This window comes from Oncorhynchus mykiss, chromosome 28 (assembly GCF_057628025.1).
Source record: "Oncorhynchus mykiss isolate SJ-2025 chromosome 28, ASM5762802v1, whole genome shotgun sequence".
Taxonomy (NCBI): domain Eukaryota; kingdom Metazoa; phylum Chordata; class Actinopteri; order Salmoniformes; family Salmonidae; genus Oncorhynchus; species Oncorhynchus mykiss.
The window spans coordinates 13,979,002-13,996,039 of record NC_143049.1 but is presented as its reverse complement, the minus strand read 5'-3'; the positions used below and the strand labels follow the sequence as shown (position 1 = coordinate 13,996,039).

At 43.4% G+C, this 17,038-nt stretch overlaps 1 protein-coding gene across 21 annotated transcripts in view; it reads left to right on the top strand.

Annotated features, from left to right (window-relative positions):
- Nucleotides 1-17,038, top strand: part of obscnb (obscurin, cytoskeletal calmodulin and titin-interacting RhoGEF b) — a 99,123-nt gene that overhangs the window by 43,972 nt on the left and 38,113 nt on the right. For 10 of the 21 annotated variants that reach the window (XM_090225409.1, XM_090225415.1, XM_090225414.1 and 7 more), the window contains 12 exons: nucleotides 67-336; nucleotides 559-828; nucleotides 1,028-1,294; nucleotides 5,863-6,129; nucleotides 6,292-6,558; nucleotides 7,102-7,368; nucleotides 7,884-8,150; nucleotides 8,629-8,895; nucleotides 14,089-14,355; nucleotides 14,580-14,846; nucleotides 14,996-15,262; nucleotides 15,832-16,101. In XM_090225409.1, the coding sequence (XP_090081535.1) occupies nucleotides 67-336; nucleotides 559-828; nucleotides 1,028-1,294; nucleotides 5,863-6,129; nucleotides 6,292-6,558; nucleotides 7,102-7,368; nucleotides 7,884-8,150; nucleotides 8,629-8,895; nucleotides 14,089-14,355; nucleotides 14,580-14,846; nucleotides 14,996-15,262; nucleotides 15,832-16,101 (3,213 nt within the window). The remainder of the gene's footprint in view (nucleotides 1-66; nucleotides 337-558; nucleotides 829-1,027; nucleotides 1,295-5,862; nucleotides 6,130-6,291; nucleotides 6,559-7,101; nucleotides 7,369-7,883; nucleotides 8,151-8,628; nucleotides 8,896-14,088; nucleotides 14,356-14,579; nucleotides 14,847-14,995; nucleotides 15,263-15,831; nucleotides 16,102-17,038) is intronic. The other 11 variants (XM_090225426.1, XM_090225425.1, XM_090225424.1 and 8 more) reach the window with 2 other exon arrangements.

The following is a 17,038-nucleotide window of genomic DNA, read 5'->3' as shown; positions in this document are numbered from 1 at the left end:
TGCTGAGGCAGCAATTGTGTCATCATGTCTTTGAAAGAAAAACTCCTCTCTCCTCCCTTTATGTAGACCTGAGCATAGGTATCACCAAACAGTTGAAGTCCGTGGAGGCGATGGAGGGAGAGACATGTAGCTTTCAGTGTATTCTGTCACGGGAAAGCACTGACGAGTGTTCCTGGACCTTGAATGGCCAGACCGTGGCTAACGGAGGACGCTTCCAGGTCTCCAGTACAGGTCGCAAGTACATGCTGGTTATCAAGGATGTGACGCCAGCCGATGCTGGTGAGGTGGTCTTCAACATAAAGAACCTGAACTCCAAGACTACCTTAGCTGTTGAAGGTCAGACATCTTTACCAGTTGAGGTTCTAACATCAATCTGCATGGGTTTTAGCGTTCATGGTTTTGAGACTTTAATCAACTGATCCCTGAGGTTATCGCAAAGTTGGGTATGTAGACCATTGAGAGAAAACATATCACATTTCTAAGTTTGTTTGTTGCATGTGATTGAAAGGAAATTGAGCCACTCTCAGAATTAAAATACATAATTGTGACTTGTTCCAGGCAAAGCTCAATCTGTATCACGGGAGCTGCAGAGCATTAGTGTAGTTTCAGGGGAGGATGCTGTGTTCATCTGTGAGGTCACACAGACCAGGGCCACCGTCCAGTGGGCCAAAGATGGGAAGGACATCAGGAAGAGTGAGAAGTATGAGATCAGTAAAGAGGAGAGGGTCATGAAGTTGACCGTCCACAGTGTCACTGTTCAGGACTCTGGGGAATATAGCTGTGAGGTCATCGGAGGGGCCACTACCAAGGCCAAGCTGGAGATCAAAGGTAAGTCTGACCAGTTCCCTTCACAGACACCTTCAATTGTTTAACGGTTGTTGATTACAGGATATTCATGTATCATTGACCACGAGCTACCACTTTTAAACTGTGACTGCTTTTTAATGTTAAATAACAAACAAAAAATGTTTCCTCTCCGACCTCAATGCTCTCTGCTGTGCTCCTACCTGAATGTACCTTTCCTCAGAGCCAGTCCACAAGTTTACCAAGGAGCTTAAGGACAGCGAGGTGGAGGAGGAGGGCTCAGTGACCCTGCAGTGTGAGACGGCCCAGCCTGCCTCCAAGGCCACCTGGTCCAAGGATGGCGTGGAGCTGAAGGCCGGGGGACGCTATGAGATGAGTCAGAAGGAGACCGTCCTCACCCTCACTATCAAACAGCTGGAGGAGAAAGACAGCGGCACTTACACCTGTGACGTGGGCACTGCCACGATGATGGCGAAGGTGACAGTCAAAGGTAAGACCTCTGTACAGTATAGATCTTTTCTTTATCGTGCTTACAATTACTATGAGATCACCAAACAGTTTATAGTGAATTGATATTACCTTAGACTGAAATTGTTGTATGGTTTTGCACATTCATACTGTATGTTGCTAACTTTTTTTTTATGTAGTAGTTACAGACACTGAAAATGAAAGATTTGCTGACATGTTGACTGCAGTGCATAGCAGGGCAGAGAGCTTTGAATTAATGTTGAGAATTTAGATGCTTCCGCAAAAATGTTTTGTGAGCGATTAGGTTGTCACTGTCAACTTTTATTGATCGGTACTTGAATAATACTAGGGGTTAAATGAGCAAGAGTTTGTTTTTGGTATCTTGGAGCTGACATTTTAACATCTAGTAAGATTGACTCTCCTGCTTGTCTTCTTGAACAGACAACATTCATATGATGCAACCGCATTGACTGAGCATGATTCATGTCCCTTTGTTTTGCCTTACTATATGCTGAATGTTTTAACATTTGGGAGATCATTCCTTCCTACTGTCTAATCCCATTCTGGTTGGTGGACAGGACACACATTATGCTCAGAACAGCATGTGCCCTTGTCTCTGCTTTCCGTCATGGTCTAAGATCTGTTTCATCCAGGTCGGACCGTGTTCATAGTGGAGCCACCCCAGGACGTTGAGTGTTTCAAGGGGAACCTGCCCTATCTGGCGCAGTGGTATCTAGACCAAATCCCTCTGCAGCCCACCCCCCTCAATGAGATCCAGGTATCTGAGGGGGGTTTCTACTCTCTCACCGGGAGCGAGCTGACACCTATGGACTCAGGCACCGTCTATGTGGTGATTGGGGATAAGAGAGCGATCGCTTCGCTAATGGTCAAAGGTAACTCCCATGGCCGGGGCCATGGTTCGAATTATATGGAGGCTAGAGGGGGCTGGGCACCCTCATAACAATCCTGCCCCACCGCCCCTGTCCTATCTAGCAGATCTATAGCTGTAGTAGATACCAGAGATGGAAGTGCATCACTGCATTTTCCCTCTTCTTTAGTTTCTCTGAAATTGAAATGATACTTGCTTGATCTTTTAACGTTCATCTAGACTTGTCGTTGCTGTGTGCATTGTCAAATGCACAATTTATGCAATATCATAAGTGACCACGGCTGGTGTCCTCGATGCCTGTGGCACCATTCATACCATCAGATCTCAGTCAACCATTCCGTAATGATCTTTGTTGGTCTTGTTCATCATTCTCTCATCTTTGGGTCTATCATCCTCAGAGTAAAGAGAGAAAGATTAGATTATTGAAGGATGCATACTTTATGTACAGCGGCATCCCTGATTCTTAGATTCTTAGATGTTCAGTTTATTAGCTCACCAGATTTCATCTATATTTTTAGAAATCTATATTATTCAATAATTGCACCCACACTACTCGCGCGCTAACGCGCGTCTGATTTGCCAAGGGCTAAAATGTAAGTCAGTTCTATTTCTGACGCAGATCGCGCTGCAAGTCCTGCCTCTCCCATCTCCTCATTAGTTTATAGAAGCAGGTACCCACGTGCCATCTCCTCATTGGTTATACCCACATGGGTGACTGAAGACGAACGAGGTCAGTGGCGGTAATGCACCTAAATTATGAAAGTTGCCAACCCCAATATAAAGGATGAGAGATGACTAGAAATCATTCGGTGACCGTTTTATGTGTGGATTAATTGGTGGAGTAGAGGACCTTGTGCATTTAAGGTAAAATAACAATTCAATGTTTATATCCCAGGACAAATTAGCTAGCAACAGCAAGCTATTTAAATAGAACAAATTAGCTAGCAAGTGCAAGCTAGCTAGCTAAATTGCAATACATTTTTAATGCTTTTCGACCTGTCCCCAAATTAATATAATTGGTTCCGAGTTTGTTTTGATATTTTAACCTGCGTGTCATGATCGCGTTTGGTGTGGGGGGACAAAATACATTTATGCACGATGGCGCACGCAAGCGGCCAGTTTGGGTTCCGTGTAAGTACATCGATGACTTCGTCCCCACAGTGACCATATGTACATATCCCAACCAAAAGCCATGGATTACAGGCAACATCCCTACCGAGCTAAATGCTAGAGCTGCCGCTTTCAACGAGCGGGACATTAATCCGGATGCTTATAAGAAATCCAGCTATGCCCTCAAACAAACCATCAAACAGGCAAAGTGTCAAAACGGGACAAAGAATGAATCATACTACACCGGCTCGGACGCTTGTCGGATGTGGCAGGGCTTGCAAACTATTACGGACTACAAAGCTGCCCAGTGACGCAAGCCTACCAGATGCGCTAAATGCCTTTTATTCTCCCTTCGAAGGCAAGCAACACTGAAGCATGCATGAGGGCACCAGCTGTTTCAGACAACTGTGTGATCACACTCTTCATAGCTGATGTGAGCAAAACCTTTAAACAGGTCAACATTCACAAGGTCGCGGGGCCAGACAGATTACCAGGATGTGTACTCAGAGCATGTGCGGACCAATTGGCAAGTCCCTTCACTGACATTTTCAATCTCTTCCTGACCGAGTCTGTAATACCTACGTGTTTCAAGCAGACCACCATAGTCCCTGTGCCCAAGAAAGTGAAGGTAACCTGCCTAAATGACTACCGGCCCGTAGCACTCATGTCGGTTGCCATGAAGTGCTTTGAAAGGCTGGTCATGGCTCAAATCAACACCATCATCCTGAAACCCTAGGCCCACTCCAATTTGCATACCGCCCAAACAGATCCACAGATTACTCAATCTCAATCGCACTCCACACTGCCCTTTCTCACCTGGACAAAAGGAACACCTATGTGAGAATGCTGTTAATTGACTACAGCTCAGCATTCAACACCATAGTGCCCTCAAAGCTCATCACTAAGCTAAGGGCCCTGGGACTGAACACCTCCCTCTGCAACTGGATCCTGGACTTCCTGACAGGCAGCCCCAGGTGGTAAGGGTAGGCAGCAAAACATCTGCCACTCTGATCCTCAACAAGGGGGCCCCTCAGGGGTGCGTGCTTAGTCCCCTCCTGTACTCCCTGTTCTCCCAAGACTGAGTGGCCAAGCACAACTCCAACACCATCATAAAGTTTCCTGAAAACACAACGTTGGTAGGCCTGATCACCTTCATATGGAGAAGGTAATTGACCTGGCAGTGTGGTGGTAAGAAAAAAACGGAGATGATCATGGACTACAGGAAAAGGAGGGCCGAACAGGCTCCCATTTACATCGACATGGCTGTAGTGGAGCGGGTCGAGAGTTTTAAGTTCATTGGTATCCTCATCATCAACATACTATCATGGTCCAAACACAACAAGAAAGTTGTGAAGAGGAAACGATCATGCCTTTTCCCCCTCAGGAGACTGAAAAGATTTGGCATAGGTCCCCAGATCCTCAAAAAGTTTTCCAGCTGCACCATCGAGAGCATCCTGACCGGTTGCATCACCGCCTGGTATGGCAACTGCCGTAAGGCACTACAGAGGGTAGTGCTACCAGTCCAGTACATCACTGGGGCCAAGCTTCCTGCCATCCAGGACCTATATACTAGGCAGTGTCAGAGGAAGGCCCATAAAATTGTCAAAGACTCCAGTCACCAAAGTCATAGACTGTTCTCTCTGCTACCGCACTGCAAGTGGTACCGGAGCGCCAAGTCTAGGTCCAAAAGGCTCCTTAACACCTTTTACCCCCATGCCATAAGACCGCAGTGCAATTAATCAAATGCCCCCCCACCCCCCTTTGTTTTTACACTGCTGCTACTCGCTGTTTATTATCTTATTATCACTTTACCCCTACCTACATGTACAAATTACCTCGACTAACCTGTACCCCGGCACATTGACTCGGTACCGGAAGCCCCTGTATATAGTCTCGTTAATGTTATTTTATTGTGTTACTTTTTATTACATTTTTTACTTTCGTTTATTTAATAAATATTTTATTAACTCTATTTCTTGAACTGCATTGTTGGTTAAGGGCTTGTAAGTAAGCATTTCACGGGAAGGTCTACACCTGTTGTATTCGGGGCAAATCAAATTTGATTTGAAGTCACTCTGCTGTGTTAGCATGTAGGCTCAGTTTTACATCCAAGGTAATGAGAATGCTTCTATTGTGTCCTGGGAAATACTGCAGGGTCATCAACTAAGAAATGATTCCTATCTGAAAAATGTTCTGAATATTGTTCCTTTTTAGATTGGTGCCTCAATGCAAAGGTTCTGCCAAAAGCTCAAAAAATGGCTGTCTCTGTATGCAGCTGATCCTTTGTGTACTTTGGAAGGATTTCATTTTGTTTTGGGGTTGTGTTCAGCTGTGAAGGCCATGTTTATTGCATGCACTGGTTTGATTACCACCTTCGTTTAACAAGTCTTCTGTTTCATTGACCAACTCAATCATTGGAATCATATTTAGGTTCCGAAGGACAGCATGAACGAGTCTGGATCACTATCATCATCCATTACCCATTGTTCTCCTCCATATTGCTTCTGTTCCACTTCCATCACAACTGAGGATTTTTAAGAGAACGTTTTGCCTACTTGTTAATGAATCTGGGCGTGTTCGTCTTTTTCTAGCCTTGCCTGCCAGCTTTGAACAAAAGCTGAAGAACCAGCAGGCCAAGGAAGGGGAGAGTGTCACTCTCTGCTCTGTGTTATCCAAACCTGGGGCCAAGGTTCAGTGGAAGAAAGGCACTGAGCATCTCAAAGCTGGAGACAAATATGAGATGAAACAAAAAGATGCCTCCTGCGAGCTTCAGATAAAGCATCTGAATGTTGAGGACAGTGGGGAGTACTCCTGTGAGTGTGGAGACCAGAGGACCACAGCGACTATAAACGTCAATGGTATGGATACATAGTCTTGGTCAATGGGAATGTTGGGAAGTTAGTGTTTACAGGGGCTCAGTAAGTAAAAATTATATATGTAATGTTATGTGTTGGTAGAATTATTTTGTTATCTTATCATAAATACAGTATAATTGCATATTTAATCCAATGGTTTGTCAGCGTTACCTGTGACCTTCAAACACAAGCTGGAGAGCCAGGAGGCTGAGGAGGGGGACAATGTTACCCTGCACTGTGAGCTCTCTAAACCTGGAGTCCCTGTGGAATGGAGGAAGGGAACACAGGTGCTGAAGTCTGGAGAAAAGTACCAGCTGAAGCAGAAAGAATCTGTGAGTGAACTCCTGATCAGCAAAGTAGTACCAGAGGACAGTGGAGACTACAGCTGTGTGTGTGGAGACCAGAAGACTACAGCCAGTCTCAAGATTAAGGGTAGGAGGCAGATTGGTGTCATTGAATAGCTACTGTATGTTCAGCTGAAGTTGTTCTGTACTGTCTTTTCACTGCTGTTATCAAGTTTCAAGTGTGATTCAGTAGATTATTTTCAAGAAGTTGGTTTGGTACAACGGCTTTGATTGTGTTGAGTAGTTGTCACCATGGCTTTGTTTCATTTTGTATGTTTTATGATTCAGTGTCAGCAGCAAGTTCTGCATGTTCTGAAAACCCAGTGCTTAAGCTTAGAAGTATTCCCAGTCATTTTTCTTTAACTGTCTCTGTGAGTTATCTGTCTCTGTTCAGTTGATCTTTGTGTCTTTGTAGTCTTGTGTGTCTTCATTGTGCTGATCATGTTGTTAGTCTTTGTTAGTGATCATTCTGTCTCGGTTTCTGTGTTTCGATTCATTATTCAAGTACCTGTTTTTTAAACTGTGCCATTCTCATGGTTTTGGAGGATGCACTCATGTCTGATTGCCTCGTATCATTGGTTAGGCATATTGTTTTTCAATGTATTTTAAATGGTTTATTTTGAATCCCCAGCCCAACCTGTTACATTCAAACAAAAGCTAGGGAGCCAGGAGGCTGAGGAGGGGGGCAGTGTTACCCTGCACTGTGAGCTCTCTAAACCTGGAGTCCCTGTGGAATGGAGGAAGGGAACACAGGTGCTGAAGTCTGGAGAAAAGTACCAGCTGAAGCAGAAAGAATCTGTGAGTGAACTCCTGATCAGCAAAGTAGTACCAGAGGACAGTGGAGACTACAGCTGTGTGTGTGGAGACCAGAAGACTACAGCCAGCCTCGAGATTAAGGGTAGGAGGCAGATTGGTGTCATTGAATAGCTACTGTATGTTCAGCTGAAGTTGTTCTGTACTGTCTTTTCACTGCTTTTATCAAGTTTCAAGTGTGATTCAGTAGATTATTTTCAAGAAGTTGGTTTGGTATAACGGCTTTGATTGTGTTGAGTAGTTGTCATCATGGCTTTGTTTCATTTTGTATGTTTTATGATTCAGTGTCAGCAGCAAGTTCTGCATGTTCTGAAAACCCAGTGCTTAAGCTTAGAAGTATATCTTTAACTGTCTCTGTTCAGTTGATCTTTGTGTCTTTGTAGTCTTGTGTGTCTTCATTGTGCTGATCATGTTGTTAGTCTTTGTTAGTGATCATTCTGTCTCTGTTTCTGTGTTTCGATTCATTATTCAAGTACCTGCTTTTTAAACTGTGCCATTCTCATAGTTTTTGGAGGATGCACTCATGTCTGATTGCCTCGTATCATTGGTTAGGCATATTGTTTTTCAATGTATTTTATATGGTTTATTTTGAATCCCCAGCCCAACCTGTTACATTCAAACAAAAGCTAGGGAGCCAGGAGGCTGAGGAGGGGGGAAATGTTACCCTGCACTGTGAGCTCTCTAAACCTGGAGTCCCTGTGGAATGGAGGAAGGGAACACAGGTGCTGAAGTCTGGAGAAAAGTACCAGATGAAGCAGAAAGAATCTGTGAGTGAACTCCTGATCAGCAAAGTAGTACCAGAGGACAGTGGAGATTACAGCTGTGTGTGTGGAGACCAGAAGACTACAGCCAGTCTCAAGATTAAGGGTAGGAGGAAGACATGTTATTAACTATTTATCATGCTGTATATGCAAACCTGTTGTGCTTTCATCCCTGTGATGCCCTGTTAGTGTATGCAATGTTTCAAAAGGAAGTTCAGTGTATTGTCAAGGAGAATGTTTTTAAAATATTTTTTTACGTATGGGTGTCCAGCAATTGTTGATTATGATGTTCATTTATTGGTTGACTTTGGCATGTTTTAGGAAATGTTATGTCTGTCTTTTTGTTTGTATCTCTGGGTCTTTGTCTGTGGGTAGTCTGTTTCAGTGTTGTGTGTGTGTTTTTGTCTATATTGGTTTGAGTCGTGGTGTTACAGATTGGTTGTTTCTATAATTTGTTTGTATTTGTATTGCTTTGTCCCTTGCTCCTTTGTGGGTGTTCCATTGACTATGCTACGGTGATTTTAGTTGTTGGTTTTTTAAATAGTTTAATTCAAAACTAACCACCTAATGGTTCGGTTCCACAGCCCAACTTGTGACCTTCAAACACAAGCTGGAGAGCCAGGAGGCTGAGGAGGGGGGCACTGTTACCCTGCACTGTGAGCTCTCTAAACCTGGAGTCCCTGTGGAATGGAGGAAGGGAACACAGGTGCTGAAGTCTGGAGAAAAGTACCAGCTGAAGCAGAAAGAATCTGTGAGTGAACTCCTGATCAGCAAAGTAGTACCAGAGGACAGTGGAGACTACAGCTGTGTGTGTGGAGACCAGAAGACTACAGCCAGTCTCAAAATTAAGGGTAAGAGAAAATTGATATATTCAGAAGTGCCTTTGTCACTTCATAAGTTTTAATTGAATATCACAAAAATGTTCTTATGTTCACAGGTGTAAACTTTGTTGTACTGTACTGAATGTTGTCTTCAAATTCATTAATCGTTTCTGTTTGTTTCTGTCATTTTATATGTGTTCTGAAATGGAGGAATGGTGAAGTAAATAACATTTTACAAAAATAAGGACAAATATTCAGGAAAATGCTCCATATTTGAACTCCGATGACATTATTTGCCGTTCATTTAATGAGCAAGCTACTTTGATGAGTACAAGCACTGTTATCTCTATGTATTCTTCCTCAAGGTCAATTCATATGGGATGATATATAGGACAACTTGAATCCCATCATAATGCGAAAAGCTTTCCACCATCATAGCCCTAAAGGGTGAATGTTAAGACAGCTGTATTCTTAGTAGACTTGCAGTTATATGGTTTGCTTTGCCGTTCAAAGTTGGATGTTTTATCATAGCTGTGAAGCCCCCAGCTACCCCAGTTTCTCCCAAACAAGAGCCTCCCAAAGCAGGAAGAAGGTCGGGAGGGGAGTGGACATGGAAAACGGTTTGGTTGTCTGCTTTCACTTGCAATATGTGCAGTTTGTCTTGCTGCTTGGTCCTGATGATGATGTTGATAGTCTTCAACGTCCTTTTACAGTGAGTGCATATGTCACTATGCTGCAAGTTTCTTGTGGTTTGTTTGTGCCACTGTTTGTTGAGCTGAAAAAGGCATTTTGAAGCTTTGAAGCCTGCTGTTCCTGCTGCCGCCAAACCAGAACCCCAGAAGGAGACAGTTGAAAAGACAAATATTTCTGGTTACTTGTTGAAGAATGTTTAGTTATTGTGGTGTTTTGTAATAGTCTCTAAGCCTGCAGCCCTATTCCTCCTGCCACGCCCAAAACGGAGCCTCAGAAGGAGACAGTAGAGAAGAAGACCATGGTAGAAAAATATGAGCTCCACTATTTATACAAAAGTATGTGGTAACACCTTCAAATTAGTGGATTTGGCTATTTCAACCACACCCGTTTCGGACACCTGTATAAAATCGAGCACACATCCATGCAATCTCCATAGACAAACATTGGCATTAGAATGACCTTACTAAAGAGCTCAATGACTTTCAACGTGGCACAGTCATAGGATGCCACATTTCCAACAAGGCAGTTCGTCATATTTCTGCCCTGCTAGAGCTGCCCGGGTCAACTGTAAGGGCTGTTATTGTGAAGTGGAAACATCTAGGAGCAACAACAACTCAGCTGCGAAGTGGTACAGTAGGCCACACAAGCTCACAGACGAGACCCCCGAGTGCTAAACAATACTCACTTCCGAGTTCCAAACACCCTTTGGAAGCAATGTCAGCACCAGAACTGTTAGTCGGGAGCTTCGTGAAATGGGTTTCCATAGCCGAGCGGGGCTCTTTTTCATGGTTCGGGCTAGGCCCCTTAGTTCCAATGAAGGGAAATCTTAACACTACAGCATGCAATGACATTCTAGATGATTCAGTGCTTCTAACTTTGTGGCAACAGTTTGGGGAAGGTCCTTTCCTGTTTCAGCATGACAATGCCCACATGCACAAGGGAGGTGTATACAAAAATGGTTTGTGGCGATCGGTATGGAAGAACTTGACTGGCCTGCACAGAGCCCTGACATCAACCCAATCGAACGCCTTTGGGATGAATTGGAAAGCCGACTGCGAGCCAGGCCTAGTCGCCCAACATCGGTGCCCGACCTCACTAATGCTCTTGTGGCTGAATGGAAGTAAGTCCCTGCAGCAATGTTCCAACATCTGATATAAAGCCTTCCCAGAAGAGTGGAGGCTGTTATAGCAGCAAAGGGGGAACCAACTCCATATTAATGCCCATGATTTTGGAATGAGATGTTCGACGAGCATCGTGTATCTCTTGTCCGTTGAGCTCATAGCTCATGCATGTCACAGCAATTTCAATACTGTATTCTGGTGTTTCTGTATGTTATGTGTTTTTGAATCTGCTGGATAATGTCAGTCAGATAGGAACTGCTGCTCGTTGGCCTATCTGTTCAAGCGGACATCGTTTGTGGCTTCAGCACGGTGTGGCTTATTTGTGGGGTCTGTGCATCATCTTGTGATCCTATTAGTATATGCCACGTGAGTGTTTTCTTTACTTGACATATACCAATATGTTTTTCTTGGTCTGATTCATTTTCCCTCGATTTGAATGGGGGTGTTTGTTTAAAAAAACATTTTGTTATAAAAGCAGATAACGCAATGAATCATGTGACAGCATAAACAGGAATGTATATTGCGTCATACGGTGGAGGCTGGTGGGGGGAGCAATAGGTGGACGGGCTCATTCTAATGGCTGGAATGGAATCAATGGAATGGAGTCAAACATGTGGTTTGCATTGTATGGCACATTTTGGTGTCTCTGCATAATCTTGTAGTCGTGTTAGTCAAATCAAATCAAATTTTATTTGTCACATACACATGGTTAGCAGATGTTAATGCGAGTGTAGCGAAATGCTTTAGTGTGTCCAGTAATCTTATTTTGTTTAATCTTTGTCCCTCACTTGCAGTGTAGGCAATTTTTTGGTAGTCTGTGTCACTGGTTTCTCTCTTTGAGTACTGTTGTATGACACGTTTATGTTCATGTTCTCATGCTTTTTGTTTAGCATTCTGCTTACTAGACAGATAAGGAAGTTAAATCATATACCGGTAGTCATTTTGGTGTTTTGCCATAGCTGTGAAGCCTGCTGCTACTGCTGTTCCCAAACTGTAGCCCCAGAAGGAGGAGACAGTAGAAAAGAAGACAGTAGTGGAAGGACCTGGTAGGAATACGAGCTATCTGTTGTCTGTTGAGCTCACATCTTTTTTTCTCTAGTGGGTCTGTTGCGCTCATACATTTTTCTCTAGTGGGTCTGTTGAGCTCATACCTTTTTTTCTAGTGGGTCTGTTGAGCTCATACCTTTTTTTCTAGTGTATCTGTTGCGCTCATACATTTTTCTCTAGTGGGTCTGTTGAGCTCATACCTTTTTTTCTAGTGGGTCTGTTGAGCTCATACCTTTTTTTCTAGTGGGTCTGTTGAGCTCATACCTTTTTTTCTAGTGGGTCTGTTGAGCTCATACCTTTTTTTCTAGTGTGTCTGTTGAGCTCATACCTTTTTTCTAGTGTGTCTGTTGAGCCAGTACAAAAAAAGACAGATCTGTTGCCTGTTGAGCTCATAATCTACCTGTGCATTGTGTCACATTTACATGGTGCTCTTAGGCCAGTCTTTTCAGGCAAACTTAATACACTGTTTTATCATTGTGGCTCATTTTCTAGGTCTTTGCTTCATTTTGTGGTCTTGTCCAGGTGTTGAAGTTAAGTTAAGGCTACCCCCCGAATTCGCTACATTGGTGTCCAAAGTGGGATGGCACCCCTGAGGCCATTGGAGAGGTGTGTACACTTGAGGGACACGTGAGGGGTATAGAGAAGCGTGGGGACACACTCTCCCAAAGGAAAGGGGTAATGTAGCGACCTCAAAGGATATATTCATATTTTTAAATGTATATATATATTTTTTTTAAATATATGTCTCTGAGCGATGTTTTAGCGATTCCCAGGGTCATTTCATGTTTTCACGTGTATCTGAGCTATTGCCATTCAAGCAGGTAGAAATTCGACCAGTATGACGTAGCACTACAATAAAACTGTACATTTAACAGATGGTCCACCACATTTCTCCCACCGTATTTGTCTGCCTCTTCAGTCCAGCGTGAATTTCATGGTGTCGTTGCATGGCCGTTGGTGAATGTCAGTCTCCACTCTGTGCGACACATCATCCTGCTGGTTGAACACGGTGAAATTGTAGACTCCTAAATTGATAGTGCAGTTTTAGGCGATTTTACAACTAGCTACTTCACATGCTGATATTTACTTTGGTATTGTTGTGTGTAGCTACATTTGCTTGTTAGCTAGCCAGCCAGCCCATAAAGAGAGCATTGCATTGTTGGTTGTATAGTCGACTTGAGCTGCAACAGATTTCCACAATGATTTTCACGTTGCTATTATAACGACAAAATAAAACAATGGTTCACAAAAAAAATACCCCACATATTACTGTTATTTAACATTGTAAAATGTAGACATTAGTGGTTTTGGGTGGATTTTTCCTTTAACCCAACACCTAGCGACCTCCTCAAGGAGTTTGACCTCTTGGCGTAACGGTTAAGGTAGAGGTTTTGGGATAAGTTGAGCCAGAGGATTAAGTTAAGTTACCCTTTTTCATGATGCTTGTATCTAAACCAAAGTAAATCATTTTAAGATGGTTCTATATATCAGTTGGGGTCTCTTTAAGCTTCAATATGAGGTCTTAAACCGAACATGGAAGTGGATCCTTGTAGCTGTGTGGGCTAATATAGTCAATTTTTTTCTTGCCCTTAAATGGGAAGCAGGAAGTAGGTCTTTATTTTGTTGTCTTTTCAAATAGAATGTTTTTGTCACATGCTACATAAACCACATGAGTAGACTAACAGTGAAATGCTTACTTACGGGTCCTTTTCCAACAACGCAGAGCAAAACAAAGATACAAATAAAAACAGAAATAGTGTCAATAAATACACAGTGAATAACGAGTAAAAATAAAATGGCGATATACAGGGAATACCAGTCCTGAGTTGAAGTGCAGGGCGACGAGGTAATTGAGGTAACTATGTACATGCGGTATATTGTAGGTAGGGGTAAAGTGGGGTAAATTACTAGACAACAGGATAGATTTAGCTTTGTTGTCTATTGTTGACCTTGCAGGAGTGTACTTATTGTAGATTCTTTGTAGCTTGATGATGATATTCCAATGGAATTCTGCGTACAAAATGTCAAATTTAGTCAGAGACCAGGATTCTTCATGCAGTGCTGTGCACAAATCATCTTGGTTATGTGTAAACCCATAGTTAATATCTCACTTTCAAGGTGGTGGTGGTGGTGGTGTTGGTAGGTCACACAGCAAATCCTTTTTTTACAGCTGCTGGTCTGGACGGACACCAAGCAGAGGAGAGTGCATATATAAATGGTCCTTGAAAGTGTTCACCATACATAGAGACATCGTTCCATTGGGAACTTCTTCTCCATATGGTTTAGCAATATCTCTTATTGAGGCATTGTAACAGTGAATGCAGTCTGCAGATACCTTTTTTTTAACCCTTTCATTTCTCAGCTCTCCCAGTCATATTCAAACAAGATCTGCAGAGTCAGGAGGCTGAAGAGGGGGGCAGTGTTACCCTGCACTGTGAGCTCTCTAAACCTGGAGTCCCTGTGGAATGGAGGAAGGGAACACAGGTGCTGAAGTCTGGAGAAAAGTACCAGATGAAGCAGAAAGATTGCAGTGTGGACCTCCAAGTCTGTGATTTGAAACCCGAAGACACAGGGAGCTACCAGTGCAGGACTGGAGACACAGAGAGCTCAGCATGCCTGAAAGTCAATGGTACAGTAGGATGATGAAGACCTTGTCACTGTTGCTCCATTCATCACTAGCACAACACTTAAACTGGAGCTCCACATGTATTAACAGAAATGCAATAAACAGTTAGTCAAAGTTAAAGTTATGTAACAAAACAGTTACCTTGGAATGATGCCTACCATTTTTTTAATTAAAGCTTTTTGGATCTGTAGACTTATAATTCATCTTTTGGGATTTTTATTTGTCAGCTCTCCCAGTAATTTTCACTAAAGAGCTGCAGAGCCAACAGGCTGAGGAGGGGGGCAGTGTTACCCTGCACTGTGAGCTTTCTAAACCTGGAGTCCCTGTGGAATGGAGGAAGGGGGAGGTGGGTCTTTGCCTCTGTGCCAAGTATAACATCATCCAGGAAGGGCACAGCGCTAGGCTAGTCATCCAAAACCTAGACCCAGAAGACTCAGGCAGCTACACCTGTGACAGTGGTGACCGGAAAACCACAGCACACCTTTCTGTGAAGGGTAGGCTGAGAAAAAAAGTATTCTGTTTTAGCAGTTGTGCTGTTGTGAAACAAAATTCCCTCGTGTATTAATTGTGGTTTGGGGGCATAATTCTGCTCTCAAAAGGTTTCACTATCTCACCTCTCCCAACCTCTACCGTTCCTACCTAGCCCTGCCCGTTTACTTCAAAACTCGACTACAGAATCTAGAGTGGGACGCAGGTGAGATCGCCATCCTCCGCTGTGAGATCACCAAGCCTGGGGCCAGCGTTGTCTGGAGCCGGGGCGACAGGGTCCTGGAGTCTAACAACAAGTATCAGCTGAAACAGGAAGGGGCCATTGTGAAGCTTATCATCTATAGCCTACAAGGGGCTGACTCTGGGGAGTATATCTGTGACACAGGTTACCAGAAGACCACCTCCGTGCTCACTGTACAGGGTAGGGAACAAGATGAAAGTCTGATATTGTCTTCTGCCATTCTTCTCAATCATTCTCTCTCTTACACACCTCTTGAATCATGGCAATTATCTTCTAATTCACTCAATCCCTACCAACCACTTTCCATCCTGAGTGATTCCCACAAGACTAATGTCACGCTAGGCTTTAGAGGACCAAAGGCCTTAAAGGGCACCGAATGAATGCTTGGTGATCTTCATACTTTTCTTCAGTCACTTAAAACTTCCTATGTCCTTCATATCCTTCACTCATCTTCCTCTACACGTCTACCATCATAACCTTTCCACCATTCCATTCCACTGTTAGGGGCAACGGACTGTCTCACACTTCCATTTCGTCTGTTTTCTGTGTTGACAGGTGCAACCTTGTGTCTTTTCCACAACCGTACTCTTAATCGTTGTCTCTGTACTGTAACTGTACTGAGTGTACATGGTAAGGTGCCCTATTTCTGTTGGCACCTAACCATTAACACCCATATAGACATTATCTGTCCTTTTAGAGTAAGCTTCACATCTAGCCAGTAACAACACATGACTGGCTTTATCAAACAGAGGTGGAGGTGACCATAGTGAAGGTCTTGAACAGCTGTTCGGTGCACGAGGGGGAGGATGTCCACTTTGAGTGCCATCTGTCCCACGATGACGCCAGGGAGGTCCAGTGGAAGCTTGCGGACGTCCCTCTGCAGAACAATGAAATGAACCTGATCCGTGCCCAGGGCAAGGTGCACAGCCTCACCCTCAGGGGGGTCACCCAGGCCGACTCGGGCACAGTCACCTTCACCGTGGGTCACCATACCTCCACCGCAAGCCTGACCGTCCGAGGTAAGGGGCCAAAATCTGTTTTATACCCTGCCTGTTTAAGTTAAGGGGTACATTAGGCCTATATATATATATATATATATATATATATATATATATATATATATATATATATATACAGTGCCTTGCGAAAGTATTCGGCCCCCTTGAACTTTGCAACCTTTTGCCAAATTTCAGGCTTCAAACATAAAGATATAAAACTGTATTTTTTTGTGAAGAATCAACAACAAGTGGGACACAATCATGAAGTGGAACGACATTTATTGGATATTTCAAACTTTTTTAACAAATCAAAAACTGAAAAATTGGGCGTGCAAAATTATTCAACCCCTTTACTTTCAGTGCAGCAAACTCTCTCCAGAAGTTCAGTGAGGATCTCTGAATGATCCAATGTTGACCTAAATGACTAATGATGATAAATACAATCCACCTGTGTGTAATCAAGTCTCCGTATAAATGCACCTGCACTGTGATAGTCTCAGAGGTCCGTTAATAGCGCAGAGAGCATCATGAAGAACAAGGAACACACCAAGCAGGTCCGAGATACTGTTGTGAAGAAGTTTAAAGCCGGATTTGGATACAAAAAGATTTCCCAAGCTTTAAACATCCCAAGGAGCACTGTGCAAGCGATAATATTGAAATGGAAGGAGTATCAGACCACTGCAAATCTACCAAGACCTGGCCATCCCTCTAAACTTTCAGCTCATACAAGGAGAAGACTGATCAGAGATGCAGCCAAGAGGCCCATGATCACTCTGGATGAACTGCAGAGATCTACAGCTGAGGTGGGAGACTCTGTCCATAGGACAACAATCAGTCGTATATTGCACAAATCTGGCCTTTATGGAAGAGTGGCAAGAAGAAAGCCATTTCTTAAAGATATCCATAAAAAGTGTCGTTTAAAGTTTGCCACAAGCCACCTGGGAGACACACCAAACAT